Source organism: Aplidium turbinatum, chromosome 12 (genome assembly GCF_918807975.1).
Source record: "Aplidium turbinatum chromosome 12, kaAplTurb1.1, whole genome shotgun sequence".
NCBI lineage: Eukaryota > Metazoa > Chordata > Ascidiacea > Aplousobranchia > Polyclinidae > Aplidium > Aplidium turbinatum.
Genome location: NC_137483.1, coordinates 1,130,546 through 1,149,513, shown reverse-complemented (window position 1 = coordinate 1,149,513; position 18,968 = coordinate 1,130,546). Strand labels below are relative to the sequence as shown.

The 18,968-nt window shown below is 38.9% G+C and overlaps 1 protein-coding gene across 1 annotated transcript; it reads left to right on the top strand.

Annotated features, from left to right (window-relative positions):
• The first annotated feature begins 3,474 nt into the window (after nt 1-3,474).
• On the top strand, nt 3,475-15,185 carry LOC145780527 (uncharacterized). The gene is made up of 16 exons (XM_082592153.1): nt 3,475-3,555; nt 3,957-4,058; nt 4,497-4,565; nt 4,709-4,878; nt 5,399-5,514; nt 6,220-6,402; nt 8,546-8,725; nt 9,037-9,168; nt 9,638-9,737; nt 10,483-10,580; nt 10,798-11,397; nt 11,734-11,905; nt 12,679-12,765; nt 12,856-13,022; nt 14,377-14,544; nt 14,940-15,185. The coding sequence occupies exons 1-16, from the start codon at nt 3,475-3,477 to the stop codon at nt 15,041-15,043; spliced, it is 2,529 nt and encodes an 842-aa protein (XP_082448279.1). The 3' UTR covers nt 15,044-15,185.
• The last annotated feature ends 3,783 nt before the right edge of the window (nt 15,186-18,968 follow it).

The following is an 18,968-nucleotide window of genomic DNA, read 5'->3' as shown; positions in this document are numbered from 1 at the left end:
TATCAGGATTGTAATCCAGTACTATTCAAACGACACTCGCACGAGTGTCTCCAATGTGGCTGATTTTATAAAAGTTCGCTACTCCCTTAGAATTCTTTTTAGCAACGAAAAACAACGTTCGACATGTGTTGACGATGACGGCAAGGTAATAAAATAAGTATTTCAATGATTAAAACATTACTTGTAGGCTTTAACTGCCCTTTATCAGAACTGACGATGCACTAGCAAGTGCGAAATATTTTTTCTGTTAAATCTACTGACATCTGATCCTGTTGCCTTAGCAATTGAGGCTTTAGCTATTTCAATGATGTACATTACTAAAAGACATTACTAAAAGAAGCATAATTTTTGCAAAATATGATCAAAAAATGTTTTCCCATTGATGTCAACTAACTTTGTTCTCCTTTTTAACAACGGTTCAATGTCCGACAACATCGAATCGACATAAAAACGACAATATTGCCAGCCGATGTAAATTAGCAATTCGGATTAAGACTTTGTTAAAATAAACGTCGGGAATTACAAACAAGATTTACAGCGCTGGCGATCGCAGATGGATATTCCATCAATAACAAATATTCCCCACACAATGCAACAGTGGCGATTATGACGCGCTGATCTAACTTTGCGTCACTCTTTGATACTGCATGTTTTCGACAGTTAATCCACGATCATTGTATTGCGAAATTAAATAATTGGCTAGGAGAGACCGGCGGCCAAACTTGGCCGATTGAGGAGGTAGCACCGGCGGTTCATTCAAGCACTACTTAGCGGCCATGGCCGCAGGCTGCTTAAGGCTTGACAGTAGGTTATTACATCATTATAAAATAGCATGATGCCCTTCTTTGTATACCGGACACTTGTAGGCTATCATTACTCAATACATAGTGAGCTGATAGATTAGCATTATCGCTATGTCTTATCTTAAAACTTGAAAAAAAATTGGTTTTATAGTAAACAAAAGTGCCCTTTTTTCGTAATCTTGCCCCCCCAGTCAAAAATCGTTCCGGCGCCCCTGCGTATGGGTCGGCTGCTGCGTAGGTAGCTACTTTACTTCGAGTCTTTTCTGTGTGTGTGAGAACGTGTTTATACTCCTCGGCTGTTTAGGGGCTCACTCATATTAGTAAATTATGTTTAATGTTTTTTCTCCATTTGAAAAAATAGAAATGCTGCGTCAGAAGCTCGATAGCGTAGCCTACTTATTTTAAAATACGATCATGGTCGATCGTAAGCTATTTACAGTACAACTTCCAACAGAATCGGTTGGGACGCACCTATATTTAGTTTGTCAAGCACTTTTCAGCTAGCCCACTTGAAATAAAAAGTGTGGCACAAAAATTCGACATTTTTGCATTAAAACAATACCAATCGGTATTGTTTTAACACATCAACCAACGTCCCGTCCATGAGTTTCTAAAATATATTATTGAGTCGGAATCGGGTGTTTTCTATGCTGATTCACTACCCGTGTACAAAACAACGTAGGCTAAGTGCCATGAATAAACTAAATTGAAGGGTAGGCTATGCACCAGACAGTGGGCAGACTCATGTAAACTACAATGGAGGAGGGTCATAGCTAGAGTAAGGGATGCGGGGGTATGCTTTCCCAGGAAATTTTTGCAAATTTGTCTTAGGTTTTATAGCTTTTCTTGCGATCTGAGCCTTAGGCTACGTGGCTGATAATTGTTTGAGATGTTTTGCAAAAAAAGAAGACTTGGAACACACCATGAAATCAATGTCTGGATTTTATGTTTTTATTCTTTCGTATGAGAAGTTGGTATGTGATTAAAATGTTTATTCTGCATTGCAGAAAAGCAGACTTGAAGCGGTATGCAGTGGTGTATAGCCTACACCTTACCCGAGCTGTAGCCAATGAGATTTTACTGTTTTCGGTTGTCTTCGCTACATTTAAATATTTTTACTTAATACCACCTTTACCTGATTTTTACCTATAACCTAATACTGGAATAGTCTAAACCAGTGGTTCTCAACCTTTTTGTTTTGGCGGAATCCTTTTGGTACCTTCTAAGTGGTCGCGGACCCTTAACAAATTTTTATCTGAATTTTGGTATATCGCTTCTCCTATAACATGATAATGGAATCTTAGAAGAATTTGGATGAACACTTAGAAGAATTTTGCTGAACTCGCGACGCACTTATGACGATTGATGACATTGACGAAATTATGTTATGAGCTTTTTGTTGGCACGCAGCATCAAAAATCAGTAATCTTATTTATATGTTGATTTGGTGTTTTTCTATAACTTTTATCAAAAATCGATAAAATTTTGCGACCAATACAAACAATTTCTTCTTTTTTTTATTTGTAATCATTAATTCGTTATAATCGCAGTCATTGCTAAACTGTGAGTGGTGATAGACTGCTGACTAACGTTTGCATTTCTAAGTTAATCATTGAACAATAGATTGCTGTCTCAAAAGAATTAAGTTGAACATAGCCTTGATATTAAAAAATTAAGTCATTTATATGACATATATTTTAGTTAAGAAACCACACCTTTGAACTGTCAAAGGACATCGCACCATTTCGTTGGGAAGTATAGGCTACAGTCCTAATACGCAAATAAAGCACAACCAACCAATTTTTAAATTTCGAAATTTATCAATCATGCTGTAAACTCGGAAACTTTCATGGACCCCCTGAAATCGCTTCGCGGACCCCCGGTTGAGAACCACTGGTCCAAACAATTCATTGTCTAAACTCTAAAGGAACAAACACCGAAACACGTCACTAGAGTCAGTAATAACTTACAACTTTTAAGATGGGAATATCCCCAGATAGCGATTTTCGTTTTGCATGCAATTATAAATCTGCATGCCTTGGTCCCATATACGCCACAGTGTGGGAAAAGAGCGGCAAATAGGCAAATTGTATAATCAAGGCATGCTGAGCTGCTCTCTTCTGCGAGCCTTAGCAGGATTGCCACATTTTGATAATGAACAGCGGCTTCGAATATTGAAATTAAGAGAGCGAGGAGGTTTTGTTATTAACATTTTCAATCTCTTCGTATAAATTCGCTGTTCCTCAAAGATTTTTGATTTTATCAGAATTGTATGGCATGGAGAATACGTCACTGCTCGAGGCGTTATCACTAAAAATAACGGCCCACTAGTGAATTTAGCAGAAAGAGGCAGTGTGCTGCAAGTGCCGCACTGATTGCTTTTAATGAGATTTTTGACAAAGTTAACTTTTCTTTTGTCACTTAAACCTTTATAATCCAGTATGGCAACTAAAGAGTTACCTCCCTATGTCGAACAATGACTTGAGCAATGTGCCTTACATCTTATTTCCCATTGGTGCTGTTTTTGAAAAACTGATTAATTTTTTAAAAACTTTTACCATTAAATTCGTCACAAGTTATTATTTGTTACCAAACATGCAATATTATGAGGTCATCAAAAATAAAGAATTACAAATATTCTGGATTGAAATAACATTTGGATTTGGAGATCATGCCTGTGGTTCCTAAGAAAATCCGGAGAACAACTCGGCGCAAAGTAAGGAAAAATGTCAAAAAAAATTTCCACAAAAAGGTGAGAACTGTTTGAGCCAATTCTCGTTTAATTATTTTAAAGGAAACCTCAACATTGTCACATCAAGAACACGGGAAGTAGCTGACCCGATGACTGACATAGTTTTACGCTGCTTTCTGACTGTTCTTTTCAAAATAAAATGCAATAAACTTTAGATGAATATTTAATGTTATTGTACGCAACCACAACTGCAATGCTCTGTTACATCAGAACAACGTTTGCTACAAATCGTATTATTGCAAAGCGTAAAAAATAAAGACCTGATCTTTTGGAATGTTCCGGTAGATGTCGCAGTTTCACTCTTCATTGATTTTGCTCCAGCCTGTCAATCACGCTGGCTGGTCGTAGGTTACATTGTTGTTTGCCGCCTGCTTTGTGAACTTGTGACGTCACAATTGCAGCGTGTGGACACGGTATGGCGCAATCCCGAGTTTCGTTCTCAGCTCCGCAGCAAGGCCGACATGGTTGCCACGCAACAAGAATCGTGCCCAGAAGTTCCAGAGGTAAGAACTAGGTCCGTCTCTTCTGTGGTTGATCAAGGACAAATTAATGAGGTAACTTTGCATTATTGCTTCAATGAAGATTATGATTGACGACTGAACACAGATGTCCAAAAGGATGGACAATTTTCCAAAAGTCCCGTCCAATCAAAGAGTTAGGCCTGGGGAGAGCGGGAAATAGGAAAGTGAGGCATCTTTCTAGAGAAACGGAAGAGCGATCTTCGCATGTTCTTCATCAGTTATGTCACAATCAGGAAATCAGTCTATTTTTGAGTTGATTGCACGTATGAACGTTGAATCAACGTAATTGCGTTGAATTGCATTGAAATAAGCAATGACGCCGAATGACAACGGTCCTATAAAAGGGAAATATGTACTATCGAAGAGCGTATTCGCAGAACGTGAACATTGATATTAAACTACTTATCTTCTTTATTTTAGCCTCAGTCCACAACTCTTCCTCCTAACTCTTGCAACCCTACCTTCGACAACTCCTCCTTCAAAATTCAGGTGACTCTTATGCTCACAAAAGATAAATTTCAGTCATATCTTCAACGCGCATTGTTCAATTGGACTTTTCAAAAATTTCTAGCTTTGTTATAGAATTCCTGCTGGCTTCAAAACTTTCAAACTTTTCTTTTAACATTCTGCAGTCTGGTCCAGTAGATTATCGTCACAAAGCTCTAGCTATTCTCCATAATCACCTGGGAAGTCTGGAAGTCCGCTTCCAGAGAGATGTATTAGAGTTGGAGGAGATTTACAGAAGAAAATATTATCGCCACCTCTTTGTTCTGAGGAAAGCCTTATTGGAGATCACAACAAAGTAAGTTTGTCATTATATTTCTCAGGATTGCTGTTTGTAATATTGTTATTAATATTGATAGTGGTGGTCACTACCCAGACAACCAAATGCGTTATTTTTACATTGATTCAACGTCTGCAGAGGTTGAATCAATGTAAAAATGATGGATTTTACTGTCTGGGTTGTTTCGTTTACTAACTTCGCACTTACAGGAGTTTTTTTTATGTATATTTATTTAACTTTAAGCAGCGGTATTTCTTGCAATTATCATTCTTTGATCACTTTATGAATAAAAGTACAATGCCTAACGTGAATTAATTAATGAATTATGAATTAATCAATCAATTAAATTATGATTGTTCCGACACAACACGAGTTTTGTTTCTGCATTTCTACCTCTGTAGGCTAAGTCTTAGTCACAAAAAAAGTGACCAAACTTTTCAACCATATTGCTTTGTGTGGGGCTTTGTTCTGCAAATTTCAGTCGTAAGGAGAAACTATAGAAAAGCGCAGTTGTTGTATTTGAGCAAACAATTTCCAGACACCGAGATACAAAGTACGATGGGAAAGTTTTGGAGCCTTGCAAAGCTTCATTTCCTCACGGAAGTCAAGACTTGGGTCATATCAACGCCATCATGAAGCACCTGCTTGCAGACAGTGAGTTTGTACGACAGGACACCACATTAAAATTGCAACAAAAAATATATTTTTATTTTCTTCTATTTCAAAATCTTATATAGAAAAAATAAAAATATATATATTTTTGTTGCGGCGTATAAATCTTGTGTCCGGCATTCTTGTCAATTAATGTCGAGCATTGTTGTTGTATACAATCGCTAGTTCAAAGCCCTTCCTCTCAAACATGAAGGTGTGAGAATGAACTTGAAGTTACTATGTTATAACCCAGCCCTTCTCAATAAGTGAGAAGAGATTTTTCCAAAAAGGTAGAAAGGCGTGTGAAACTATTATGACTGTTTACCTAAACTTTTCACACTTTCATTGTTTCAATATTTCATCATAATTTAATGTTATTCTTATTTCTGGCTGACTTTAGCTTCTCAACTTTAACAAAATCTAAGACACAAAACAATCTTCAACCTGATCCTTTGATTGTTGAGTCACACGGCTTGGTATGACCTCAAACAGGGCAATATTGCCAACTCCATTTTCTCATCAGTAAAATATTGTATTCTGCTTCTTTTTTACATCCAGTTTATTTTCGTTTTAATTTTGTTGCCCCATCTCCCCTCAGTGGCCGACAAAATAATTTTGGTACGTAGCTTCCGAAAGCTTTAGATGCATCGATGTAACCCGCTTAGTTACAGAGTGTTGTGACGTCACTACGTGTCAATGATGTCACAGATCATGAAAAGTCTTCAAAACCTTGCAAGGAATTCTGGCTCAACGTTCTCCTCCGAGCTGATCCCATTGTCCGAAGGATGGTACATCCCAGAGACTTGGACATTCTCAAACACATAAGAGACATCAGAACGGAAGCCCTGCTGCCCCGGGCCGATGTGTCTGGCCAAAGCGGCCCATCGACAGGCAAGTATTATGACGTCATTGATCGTGGAGAGCTACAGTCGCCATTCCAATAGATAGTATATTCCATAAATAGTTTAGGAATAGGCTACTTCAGCAATAAAACATTCCATGATTGTATTGTCGTATACATTCGGTGGTTGAAGATTTAGAGTAAGTTAAGTGGAAGCCAAATATCGCGTCCACCTTCTGGCCTTTAAGCATTTGCCAAAGACACAACCGCATGCTCTTGAGCGGTGTCGAACCCGCCGTCTTTTCGAGCGCCATACCAAGGGCCGTGTTAACCACCATCCGTAGCCTACTTCCCGGCCAGAGGAGGCCCACGGCTGTTTAGAGGTTCAATCAATTTAGTCTGTCTCATGTTTTTTGACTGTTTAAAAAATTGAAAAATGCTACAGAAGCTCGATAATCAATAGCTAATTAAATCATGCCAGGCCGTATTTACTGCTTTCCAAACTCCCGACTGGCCTATCTCTAACTGGGGGCCCACTCATATTAGGTTTTCGGCTTGTAATTTTACAAATTTTTTATCCATTTTTGTAAACATTTTTCGCTTCGCTTCGCTCGTTCAACCACATTTCCTTTTATCTCGACAATATTGGGCAAGCATAGTTGGGGATTAAGGGAATAAAAAGTTTTTTCTGTCTAAAAAAATTAACATCATGATGCAAAATTTCGAAGTAAACTCTGCTCACTCAAATAGCCCAGTTAATTAATAATAATCGAACTGATAAGGTTCAATGTGAATCGAGATAGATTATGAAGTGAAATATTATATTATGTGAAGGTGGGGACACCTCAGGTAAAATTTTCTAAGTTCTAGCCTGCTGAAAGGTTGCAACACACTAGGCCAGAGGCTCCCAACCTGAGGGCCATGGCCCCCTAGTGGGCCATGAGGCTTTTTCAAGGGGGCCATGGAAAATTTTGAAAAATAGTAATTTTTTTAATTTATCATCTCTAAGTCCACTCCAACACTATAAAGCAAAAGAAATACATTAAAATTTAATAAAAATACTAGTATATTTTGCTCTTTCCACCACCAAACCAGCAATTAAGACATTGTCAGAGCAAAAACAAGCTCAACCATCACATTAACTGCAGATGTAATAACTAATTAATGTAGCCTACTATCATGTTTATTGTGTGTTGTATTCTTAACATTTTAACTACTGATTACTGTATAAACAAGTTTTTTGATTAAAATGACGTTTCTTAATTTCTTCAAAAAGTTGAAAAAAAATAGGGGGGCCATTGATTTTTCAAAATTTTTAAAGGGGGCCGCGGTGTAAAAAAGGTTTGGAACCCCTGCACTAGGCTATACAAATTTTTAAGAAATGACTTATTGAAATCCTTTTGTGGTTGTGAATAAAAAATTCTTAATATGGTAGGCTTAACTTAAATTTTAAACAAAACTTCTACTCCAATCCAATTTTAATTTGATGAATTTAGTTATAAAAAAATATATTGCTCCTAAAAATTGATCATAGAAACAAAATTATATTTGTCAAAATTGTCTGGGGGGGCGAGACCCCACACCCCCTTTCCGTTTCATTTATTTGAACATTTAGTTTTGCATTGTTTATTCATGTTATAAATTTTACTTTGTTAAAACTTCGGTCCTTTCCCAATTTTTTTTCTAGATTTTCTTCTGCATTGTCGACATAACCTATTAATATTTTTTTTTGATAAAATCTTAAAAGTTGTGTAGCCTAGGCTACTCTTTGCTAAAATGATGGATGTAAATTTTTCCCAACATTAAAAGAGTTTGCCGCCCTAACCGCTTTCTGGTCTTATTTTTAGGAGCAATCACTAAACATAGGGAACCACTAGTGGATTTCAGGGGAGGCTCGAGATGGTGTTCAAACGGCCCTCCACTATTGAATTGTCATCTTTGCGACCAAATAGTTTGCGTACTTCTAGTCCTGATAGACCTAAGTTCGATTCCAGGTCGGGTCATACGGAAAACATAAATAGCGGAACCCATTGTGTTCAAGCCTAAAGAAGTGAGGGTCCAGGCTATGGGAGGTATAATGCAAAATTGAGGAAAGTAGGCTACATTCGAAAGAAAAACTTTAACAGTTATGAAAGACAATAAACGATTCATCATCAAACTGCATGTTCAACCTTTGTGCTTATTTCAACTTAGGGGAACCACCTCTTGGGTTTTCCATCACATTTCAATTCGGGCGCAACCCTTACTTCAGCAATCGAGCCTTGCACAAACGCTACGTCATAGACACCGAGCCTGATCCCAATGATTACGTCACAAAGTCTCATCGCGACGTAATGCAACGTGGTTACGACCGTCACAACGCGGATAGCGAAGGTATTGTGACGTCATTTCCTTATTACTTTTGTAACTTAGCACTTCAAAACTGCGGTGGCTGAGGTCACTTCAACTTTACAATTTCTGTCAAACTTTATACTTTTTGTGATGACACTTGGATAAGTTTTACATTTAAACCAAAAACGCAATATGGAAACCTGATGTTAAAGTATTTTTGAAAGCATCAATTGTAATGGAATTTGTAGCATGAGTGACTTATTTATACTGAAGATGAAGATTGTTAACTAACGGACGTTTCATGACTCCAATCGTTTTAATGTCATGAGATGCAAACATTCATTTCTACTCAGGGAGTGATGAAGACACGGCTGGATGTACAAGTAACTCTTCTAGTTTTGTAAGAACATCTGATAAGCTCTTGGACTACAAAGGCATCCAAGTGGCTTCTGTGAAAGGATCCTCCATAAAGTGGTTGGTTCTGGGTGAGAACGCGCGATGGCAATTGTGACGACAGTGTCACGACAGAACAAAAAATGAATAAAACTTAGAAATTAACTTAATACGAAAAAAAATCAAGACAATTAGTTCTGGTTCCACACAAAACAAAATACAGCATTTCAAAATTTCAAAATATTTTGTTTTCAAATGTCAACTTCAGTCAGTGATGTAACTAGAGGAGAGCGCCATAGGGGCCATAGGGGATCGTCTATCATGAAGGTCGAACATTGGTTTTGTTGAAGAAATTATTTTTGATACATTCCCTCATGTTACTTCGCTACAAAGCAGAAACTTCACTCTGTTCACCACTGTGACTGGACCTGCGTCAGTGGTTCAAACTTCTACAAGTAGGCGCTACTGCCAGGATCAAGCATTTAAACAAGTTTTGTCAGTATTTTTAGCCATTCACTTTGAAGAGCATTGTTCGGTGTTTAATTGTTTTGTCATCATCAGACGTCAACGACCGCGACAATCCAACGAGGAGGAAATCTTTCTTCGACTTCTTTGATGAAATCAACGAGAAGAGATACGATTACCAGCAACAAATCGAAAAGTAAATATTTTGTCACTTTCGCGGATTCAGCTACAACTCTAACGAATTCTCATCAAATACCTAGAGGTGTGGAATGGCACTTCTCCAGGTGCCTGAGATGAAACTAAATGCTCTTGGCATCCAACGTGGTGGTGTGCGGTACATCTGCAGTGCTGTCAGTCAGCCAATAAGAAGAGTAATTGAGTCTCTATCGGTCAGTAGCAGGATACAACACGAGTCAAACCTAACTAGTGGCCGCCTTGCCAGTTGACTCGGAAACGGAATAAAAAACTTGACTTGCAATTTTTGAATTTGTTGCTGATGGAATCGATTAAATTTAGATTGTTCCAAGAGTTTTTTATGTTTTCTTTCTTATTTAACTCACAGGAGGTAAGTGAGATTGTTCAAGATCAGGAAAGTTGGTTGCTTTCTGTTGTTTGGTAGGTGATGGGAAGTGGGAAGGGGAAAGGTTGATTTGTTAAATAAATTTTGAAATTTTCCTCACATTTATTTATATTTTGGGTGAAAATGTAACAACTGCTAAAACCTAATAATCAAAAGTGGGAACCGGTTCCATGACATAAGTTAAATTTTATTGAAATACGATTGTGTGTGGTTAGCCTGTATGTACTGGTTAAATGTTTTAAGGTTCAGACTTTAGGTGGAAAATCTATTGATTTATTTTCTCAACATTTAATTAATTTTTTTCTCCCAAGACTGTAACCTCCAGTTCTCCCTCCACTGGTGAGTTGGTTGTGTGTTTCAGGGATTTTCAGATTGGTTCTTATTTCAAGAATATTCTCATCCCTCGGGCATACTTGATCTACAGGAGGAAGAATCTGAATGAACAGGAGAAGAAGATAGGTGAGCATCAAATTTCAAAGTTCTCAAACTTCTTTTCGAAAAAATGATCTTTACTTACAAGCGTAGAAACAACAGAGGATTAATATCAATGTCACTTCTTCAATTTGCGGGATATGTTTGAGCTCGTCAGGAAGAGATTCACAAACGCTTGCTTCTGATTTTCTTCTGGGATGGATTCAAAACTCATTGCCCGCACTCAACTGTTCCCTCATTGCAGATGCCCATCGTCGTGATCTTCCATGCGTGTCCAAACGAGCTAAATCTGCGTCAAAAAGTTACGTAAGTAGTTTCCAACTGAAGTCACAAAGCAAGTCTGACGTCACAAAGAATTATGACGACGTCGATGACGAAATACCTTTCGAGTTGTCGACACAAGCGCTCAATAAATTGGTAAACGACGCTGACGTGAAGCGAGAGGTTTACAGGAACAACAGGATAACAGAAACAGGTTTCGAGAAGTCCAGGATGGCCAAGTTGATGAGGAGGAACAAGATCAGTGAGGACACCCTCCTCCTAAGAAACCTGGCGTCTGATAGGGGCACAAATGATGTGGATGAAGAGGTTCGCTTCACTCCTCTTGTATGTGCCCCCTCTCACGTCAAAGGTGACGTGGACGTTGATGACGTTGTTGTGACGGGCAACGGCAAGATACGTCATGATCCTATTCCCTTACAAAGCGCAGGAGTGCAACCGACCGAAGAATCGAACCCGGGACTCAACAAACCCCCAGATTCGAGTGAGATGCAAGTTCCACACTCTCCCTCCAGGGAGAAGATGGCTCAGGTGGTCAACCGTCTTAACCACATATTAAAGAAAGGTGAGATTATTGACAATATGAGGATGAGCTTCTACAAAAGCTACTTTAGGAATGATAAACATTAATGAAAACAAGTCACACACTTGACAAGCAGCCTGTTAAATTATAAATTATATCATATACACATAATTGATGGTGGGGAATTATTACTTGGCAATCTCTTAAAACAGTTCAAATCTTCAAAAGTTTCCGAATCAAATATTTGGTTATATATTGTCACAAGGTGGCGCTATAAGTAGAGCACTTTGTTGGATGAGATGAGATCCAGACCTTAGATTTCCATCTTTGCACGCAGCACTTTACCCCGCCTCATCTTACGTGGTTTGTTCTCTCCAGGGAATCTTGCATCTGCTGGAGTCACCCAAGCCTACAGCGGACCCATCGATCCGAAGGAGACTGATGTTGCGAGGATCGGGAAGATGCTGCGCTACAATGAGGAAAGTGACGTCATGCCATCGGAGCCTGTGAGGTCACGGAAAGGCGAAGATGCCGATGACGAGTTTGCTTGGTGGGTTTGATGCAGTTAATGACGTCATGATGATGTGAAACTCGTCGTTGGAATATTTATTCCAAACTGAGATGCCTCCATATGTTTATGACATATTGTTGCTACTTCGCTTTGCATTACTGTATTTCCCAACATTCCTTCGCTGAACTTTGCGTTCCAAACGAAAACAAATCGTATGCAGGGAATACACTGCAGTTCCAAGTACAAACATCGTGTTTGGAAAGCTAATAGTGATTATAAGAACATCCAACAAGGAAGTAGGGACTTTGGAAAAATAGATCAAATATGTTGAATTGATATTGTGCAATGAAAACAGTGAGTTTTAAATCAAGGATGGTTGTGGCATTAGAAATGTTGACTACTGTCCAAAGTTAATACAATCAGCAATATTTTGTATAGAAAATGTAACTTTATTGTGAATCTCGCTTGAAGGATTCCACTTCCATTGAAGGATGCCACTTCCATTGAAGGATGCCACTTCCTTGTTGATCCCACGCTTCGCTTTGTTTCGTTCAGTATTTAGTTCAACTTGTAATTTTTTATTCCAATCGTTCAATCAGCGCAAGACAAACAACAGCGCGGGAGTCGCCATGAACAAAACGTCTTCGGCCTTTGGTGGCTTCAACATGTTTCATATTTCAAAGTACAACAATTTTTATTTCATTCTAGCCTGTTTTGCAGCTTTCCACATATAAATAGTTACCATGAAAATAAATCTAATCCCTTTCACAATGTCACCTGTGTGGAATAAGTTTCAATGTTGTGTCGCCCAGGTCTGATTACTCACTCCCCAGCATGACCCGAGCTTACCAGCAAGTTGAGAAAGAGATGAAGAGAAGACAAAAAATGGAGGACGGCGGGTAATCCTTAGATTTCTATGAAATGTCTTAATGAAACATTTCTGGATGCTCTCAGGTCTATTGAGGATGTAACAATCAATGAATTTTCAGAGTATCAGATCGCGTCCTATCTAGGGATCCCAGTGAAAGCCCCACCGACCTCACCATCCCCACTTGTCGCCACATCAAGTTTCAGAATGTTTCCCCATACCCCAGTGACAGCGAGGGTGACGTGGATGGGGCCGAGGGGAATACCCCGAGCTCGGAATCCGATGGAGGTGAGATTTAGGGCCACACAATGGGGCCTGGTGCTTGAAGCATCATTGTCATTCTGGGGTTGGGGGCGACGTAATTTGAAAACAAACTTTACTCCACTTCCCGTATTCCCTGTGCTGCGACCTTGACAAAGGAGTTTATAAACCTCTCCCTAATAAACAACTTTTAGAAGCTTCCATAACAAAACTTCGTGCCTAAACTTTTCATCAAATTTTCCGATAATTCAACTGATGATCCACTGGGATGCACGGTGTGACAAAACATTTCAAATAAAGTAAATAATATGATTGACTGATTGACTGAATCTTTATCCTCGGACTGGGAAAGCTTCTTGCAGAGCTTAATCCTGGCAGTTTCGCATACTTGTAGAGGCTTTGAATCACTGACGCAGGCCCGGTCACCGAGATTGACAGAGTGAAGTTTCCGATTGTTGAAGTCTTGTTGCCGGGGAACTATTCCATCCATTAGATGCCGCTGAATGGAGAGCAGTCCTTAACGTGCGTTGCTCAAGCGCACACCCCGAGAGTTGAACCAGCGCCGCTTGATCTTGAAGCTTCTTCGTTCCAGAAGTGACGCGCTAACCAATTGAGCTATCGGGGCGGACGCTGTATATCACACCAAATCAAAAGAAGCGGTTCATTTATTGTGCAAACTATTTAAATAAACCGATTCTTCTGATTTGGTGTGATATTGTTTGCTTTATTTTAGAAGCTTGTTGTTATTATTTTGCGTCAGCCATTGAATCTTTGTTTCACTGACAGAACGCTTTAATAGCTAGGTTACTGCTTCGACGTTGATGCGACGTTTCCTTTCGTTGAAGTTTAACACACTGAGGACCCTGGCTAAAGTTTTTGGTTAAACATTTGTGTGTGAGATTTTTGTGTTTTCAAAAAATTAGCTATTTGTAAACCAAAGATTACATTTCTGCCACCTGTTAGCTGTGAGCAAGTTGTGCATCTGTTTTGTCTTCTCAAAAAAAGAAAAGAAAAACTGAAATATTAGAGCAATAGGAACAATTAGGGGCAGTAGAATATCAGGATGCGCAACTACATCCGCTTTTGGCTTATCCGCAACACTAGAAGGGTTACGATTTTTTCTGATTTACAAAATAATGTATATTTTATAGGTTATATAAGAAGAATGAAGTTGGTTTTAAAGTAATTTAAGGTTTTTAGTTGAAAACAAGCGAGCAACAAAGCGTGAAAAAAATGTCAAATTGGCAATTGACCCTTCTAATGCTGGCGGAACAACGGAGTTGCGCGTCCCGGTATCTACCGTCCCTAGGAACAATGCATAACATATCCACTAGACTAGAGTGTTGCGTCATAATATTCGAATTTTTTTTTGCGCCTGCAGAAGATGTGATGGCGTGCACCCCCAGCTCGTCGGATAGTGGAGAGGATGTTAAGAAGACTATGAAAGGATACCGCAGGAAACCAGAAATTCGGTTTCGGTCGAATAGTTCGACAAATGAGAGCATCTTCGGAATGAAGGAACCGAGACCGTTTCCTGTTTCAGTTGGAGGTGGGAGGTTGATTTTCTTTTGAAACAAGTTATTCAGATGGAACAATGTGATTCGCCTGCATCGCGCTGCTGATGATGGTTTCTCGTGATGATTTCTCCAGTTCATAAATTGAAACGAAATTTTTTAAATATCTCCGAAATGAAATCAAGATGTACCTTTTAAAACAACAAATGAACTGAACAAACAAACTTATTTCATTGCAACAATTCTGGAAATAAAATCGCTGCAAAACGGCAAAGAATTTTGCGTCTGGATAAAATATTTTTGTTTCAAGCGTTCCAGCTATAGATTAGAGCGAGAATCGAACCGATGAGCATCTGATCACCAGTTCAATGCCAACCGGTTGCGCGTATGACGTTTGTATCACGTCATTTTATCGTCATTGTGACTTTAGGGTGGCGACAGTTGAAGAATGACGACGCGAAGAAGAAGCGATACGGTGGCTACGACAGTGAGGCACCTCCGCCGTGCGAGGAGAGCAACTGCAAACAACAATAGAAGCTTCGGGGGTTTCCAATAAAGTTTCAATTCATTTCGGATCAGGCTCGAAGATCCTGATCGCGCGCCGCCACCTTTGTGTTTGTACAATCACAATCACTATTTGCTTCTGTTTACAACCGACATCATGACCAGAAATGAAAACAAGAACGCTTCAATTGTTTGTGGTCATGTGATCACCGAATGAAGTCTGCGTCTGACCAACCACCTTCCAGAAGATGTAGGCGGTTGGAGGCAGCTTGATTGCAAGGAACATGAGGTCAATGTTCGTATACAAAAACAATCTACCGAACAAACCGCGCACGAGCGATAGGATCTAGTTCGAATCCCACCACAAGGTATGAGGGCACTCCTCAGACGCGGTGGATGATGTCACTATGCTCGGGCGGGATGATTAACTATTTGGCTCATAGAGCTTAGAGAAATTTAAATTTTTTCATCAACTGCAAAGTTTACTATTAAGCTCATCTCCATGCATTTATACAAGATACCTTAGACACCAGGGTGTCCCATAGGACACCGGGTCTTCTTTAATCTGCAATTGCCGCTTCGGATTAAGAGCTTTTGTTCTGAAATTCTTTGACTTTTAACAAAATTTACTTGACATAATGTTACCATGTTGCCCGAATTCCAAGGATATTTGTTAAAGAAATTATATCACATTTTTGATTTTACACCCTAGAATTACCACGGTGTACTATAGCAGGGCTTCCCAAAGTGGGGGTCGCAGAAAGTATACAAATTTTACACAAAGCACTGCATATTATCACTTATATGCAAAATGCTGTGAAAGTTATTAACTTTATTAAGAGTCGTGCACTCAATAGGCTACCCGTATTTTTTAAATTTATATAGTGAAATATGGAATAGGAGTTTAAAATCCTCTTTTTTGCATTGTAAACGTGGATTTCAAAACCAAAGCCATTAACAAGTTATTAGTGTTATACAGCTTTGGTAGGGAGTTTGTCTTGTTAAACCATAGGCATACGAAGCCGAGCAACGTTATCAAGTTTAAAATATTAAAGATTATTATATTTACAAAAAACACAAAACTACGCAACAATTAAATATCAAACGTTTTCGACATCACAAGATGTCCTCTTCAGGAATAACATACATACAAATTAACTACATCTGAATAAAATACAATGGTTAACTAAATCTATAAACAGGAAAAGACAAAAAAAAACTGCACAGTACTTCTGACTAGCTCAAACTCAACGATAGGCTCCACGAGAATCAAAGGTAACTGCATCAAAAAGTGTTTAAACAGATCACATGATGTGGTAGAAAGGCAAGGTGCGAAAAAACTAATTTTAAAATACAGAGAGCAAAAAAGACGAGCCGCAAGCATACAACTGTCTGTTCAAAAGTGGATTGTGATGTTTTATGTAATAGTGTTAAAAAATTAAGTCGTGAATTTTCCAACGGAAAAAGTGTAGCCTTTGTTCATCGTGTTTGTAAAGACGCTTTTGGAAAGGCTTTTCAAATTATGCTATTTGTCAGGTTTGCCTGAAAAGGGGGAATGAATTTAATTTGTCCTTCCAAGGAGAAAAACATTTATGTTTTTACATGGAAATCTAAAGTTGGAGCGTTCATCAAAAAATTAAACATCTAGAAACAAAACATTGAAAATGATTTATTTAAAATATTCTCATTTACTGAAAAGTTTTTGGCTAACAATGGCGTGGAATCAAGCGTTATTAAGCCTCTGGTTATTGACACTTCTCAAGACTGTTGAAAGAGCTGAAAAGTATTTTCTTCCAGAATTGGACAATACTTTTAGATTTGATCCAAAACCCATTTGGTTGGTTGGTTTTGAATCTTTATCCTCGGACTGACAAAGCCTTGATAGGTTATTCCTGGTAGTTTCGCATACTTGCAGAGGGTCTTGACACAGGGCCGGTTACCGAGATTGGCAGAGTGAAGTTTTCCGATTGTTGCCGAGGAATTATTCCATTCACTAAGTGCCGTTTAATGGAGAGCAGTCCTGAAATGCGTTACTCAAGCGCACACCCCGAGGGTCGAACTTGCGCCGCGTGCTCTTGAGCTGGACGCGTAACCACTGAGCTAACGGGGCGGACCATGCAAAAACAAAGTACCGATTACCTTTCTTTCAAATCTCAAGAAAAATTTGCAGATCTACATTATCTTTTAACTAAGTTGTGGTTCGAATTTTCTGGAAAAAAGTTTCACACTTTTGGGCTTAGCCCAACGTTAGAGGGGAATATTCACCATTAGGCTATATGGCTTAGCAATAACCGCACTCCTGCCGTTTGTCTCCACGTAGCCTACATGTGCGTGTCAGTGTTTTCAACGTTGATAAAATACCGCTCCAGCGTAAATAACGTTGAAGCCGCTTTGAAACCAGCATTGACAAACACCAAGCGACGGCTAGACTTGCTTTGTCGCAGAGAGCAGTCGCACCCATCACACTGAATAAATGTGTTTACTTTTGTTTGGTTTTGTTTCCAGCAGGCTACAAGGCCTAGTAAAGTAGTAGGCTTCGAATACGGAAAGCTTGCTTTTAGTTTTTGTTCAAATTAAACCTTTCAATATATATCACAAACGTATATTTCGCATTGTTTATTCCTTTAACCGTAAAGGGGGTCGCGGAAAATTTTAGGAGATTAAAAGGGGTTGCGAGCAGAAGAGTTTGGGAAGCCCTGTCCTATAGGACACCAGAAAGCATTTTACACTGTATTGGCTTAATAACCTCATTTTAAATCTAAATTTATTTTGCTCTCAATAGCTGCCTGTCGAAACTCACTCATTATGACGCAACAGCGAGTTTTTGATTTGTAACACAGCAACAGCAAGGTTTACATTTCACACACTATAGTACCTATGTAAAGTACCAACAAAGAGCTAAAAAACAGTCTGTCTGTTATCCACCATGCATTCTACGCCAGATGTGGACACCACCACGCCTGTCAAAAAGCCATGTGTGATCGATTTCTACAATGAGAACAAAGTCGGCGTCGACGTTTTTGATCAAATGGCTCTTTTGTAAAGTACGCGATCAGTTTCCAGGAGGTGGCTATTAGCTGTATGGGGTAACATCCTCGATATAGCGGCAATCAACGCATGTGTCCTTTTTATAAAGTCGACTGGTAACCATATATCACGAAGAGACTTTATACTCGAGCTCATTGAATGTTTGTAGCCTACCACCAACTACAAAACAACACAACTATTGTCATGACACCTGAGTCAAGTAAACGCAGGAAATGCTATAGATTCTATAACATAGTATAGAAGAGGCTGTAACAATGCGACGACATTTACTTGTTCCAAGTGTCAGAATCCTACCTGTGGAAAGTGTTCGCAAAATGATTAGAAAGTTATTTTTGTGAAATTCAGCGGGTGTTGCAAATGATACTGTGATGCATTATATATATGGCTGGTCACAATAAGTGCACTCATTTATGTTTCTTTTACATCTGTAGGCTAGTCTAAGATTGCTAAACCGTGTCCCATAAAGTGCTTATTTCTTATGCTTTTTTGTTCGAAATAAGTTTTCAACAATACAAGTTGCATGCAAATGTGTTTTTTAGGAAACTGCATTCATTTAGAATGCATAATAATAGTTAAAACACTAGCAGTTAGACAGAAAAACGCTGCAATACTGAAGGTGTCCTATAGGACACCGTGGTAATTCTAGGGTGTAAAAAATCCTGGTAATTCTAGTGTTAAGGGTGTTTTAACAAGCTACTGTTCCTTAGGACGCGGGTTTGATTCTCTTTCCAGACAGTTCTTTATAACCTACGTGCGTTCATAAAAAATTATCAATCCCACAACTGATGACAAAGGTTGCGTTGTCCAAACAATTCAATAAGGGAGTTATCCCCACAATGATGCAAGTGGTGAAGAGCAACTAAACAAGTCCAGTTTGATCTTTTGCATGGAAACTAAAGTTGCAACA

What these genes read in the sequence shown, in the direction of transcription:
- LOC145780527 (XM_082592153.1), top strand. Translation starts at nt 3,475, where the DNA reads ATGCCTGTGGTTCCTAAGAAAATCCGGAGAACAACTCGGCGCAAAGTA. An exon ending in TCACAACGCGGATAGCGAAG is followed by an intron (nt 8,726 to 9,036) that starts GTATTGTGACGT and finishes ATTTCTACTCAG; the next exon opens with GGAGTGATGAAGACACGGCT. An exon ending in TAACCACATATTAAAGAAAG is followed by an intron (nt 11,398 to 11,733) that starts GTGAGATTATTG and finishes TGTTCTCTCCAG; the next exon opens with GGAATCTTGCATCTGCTGGA.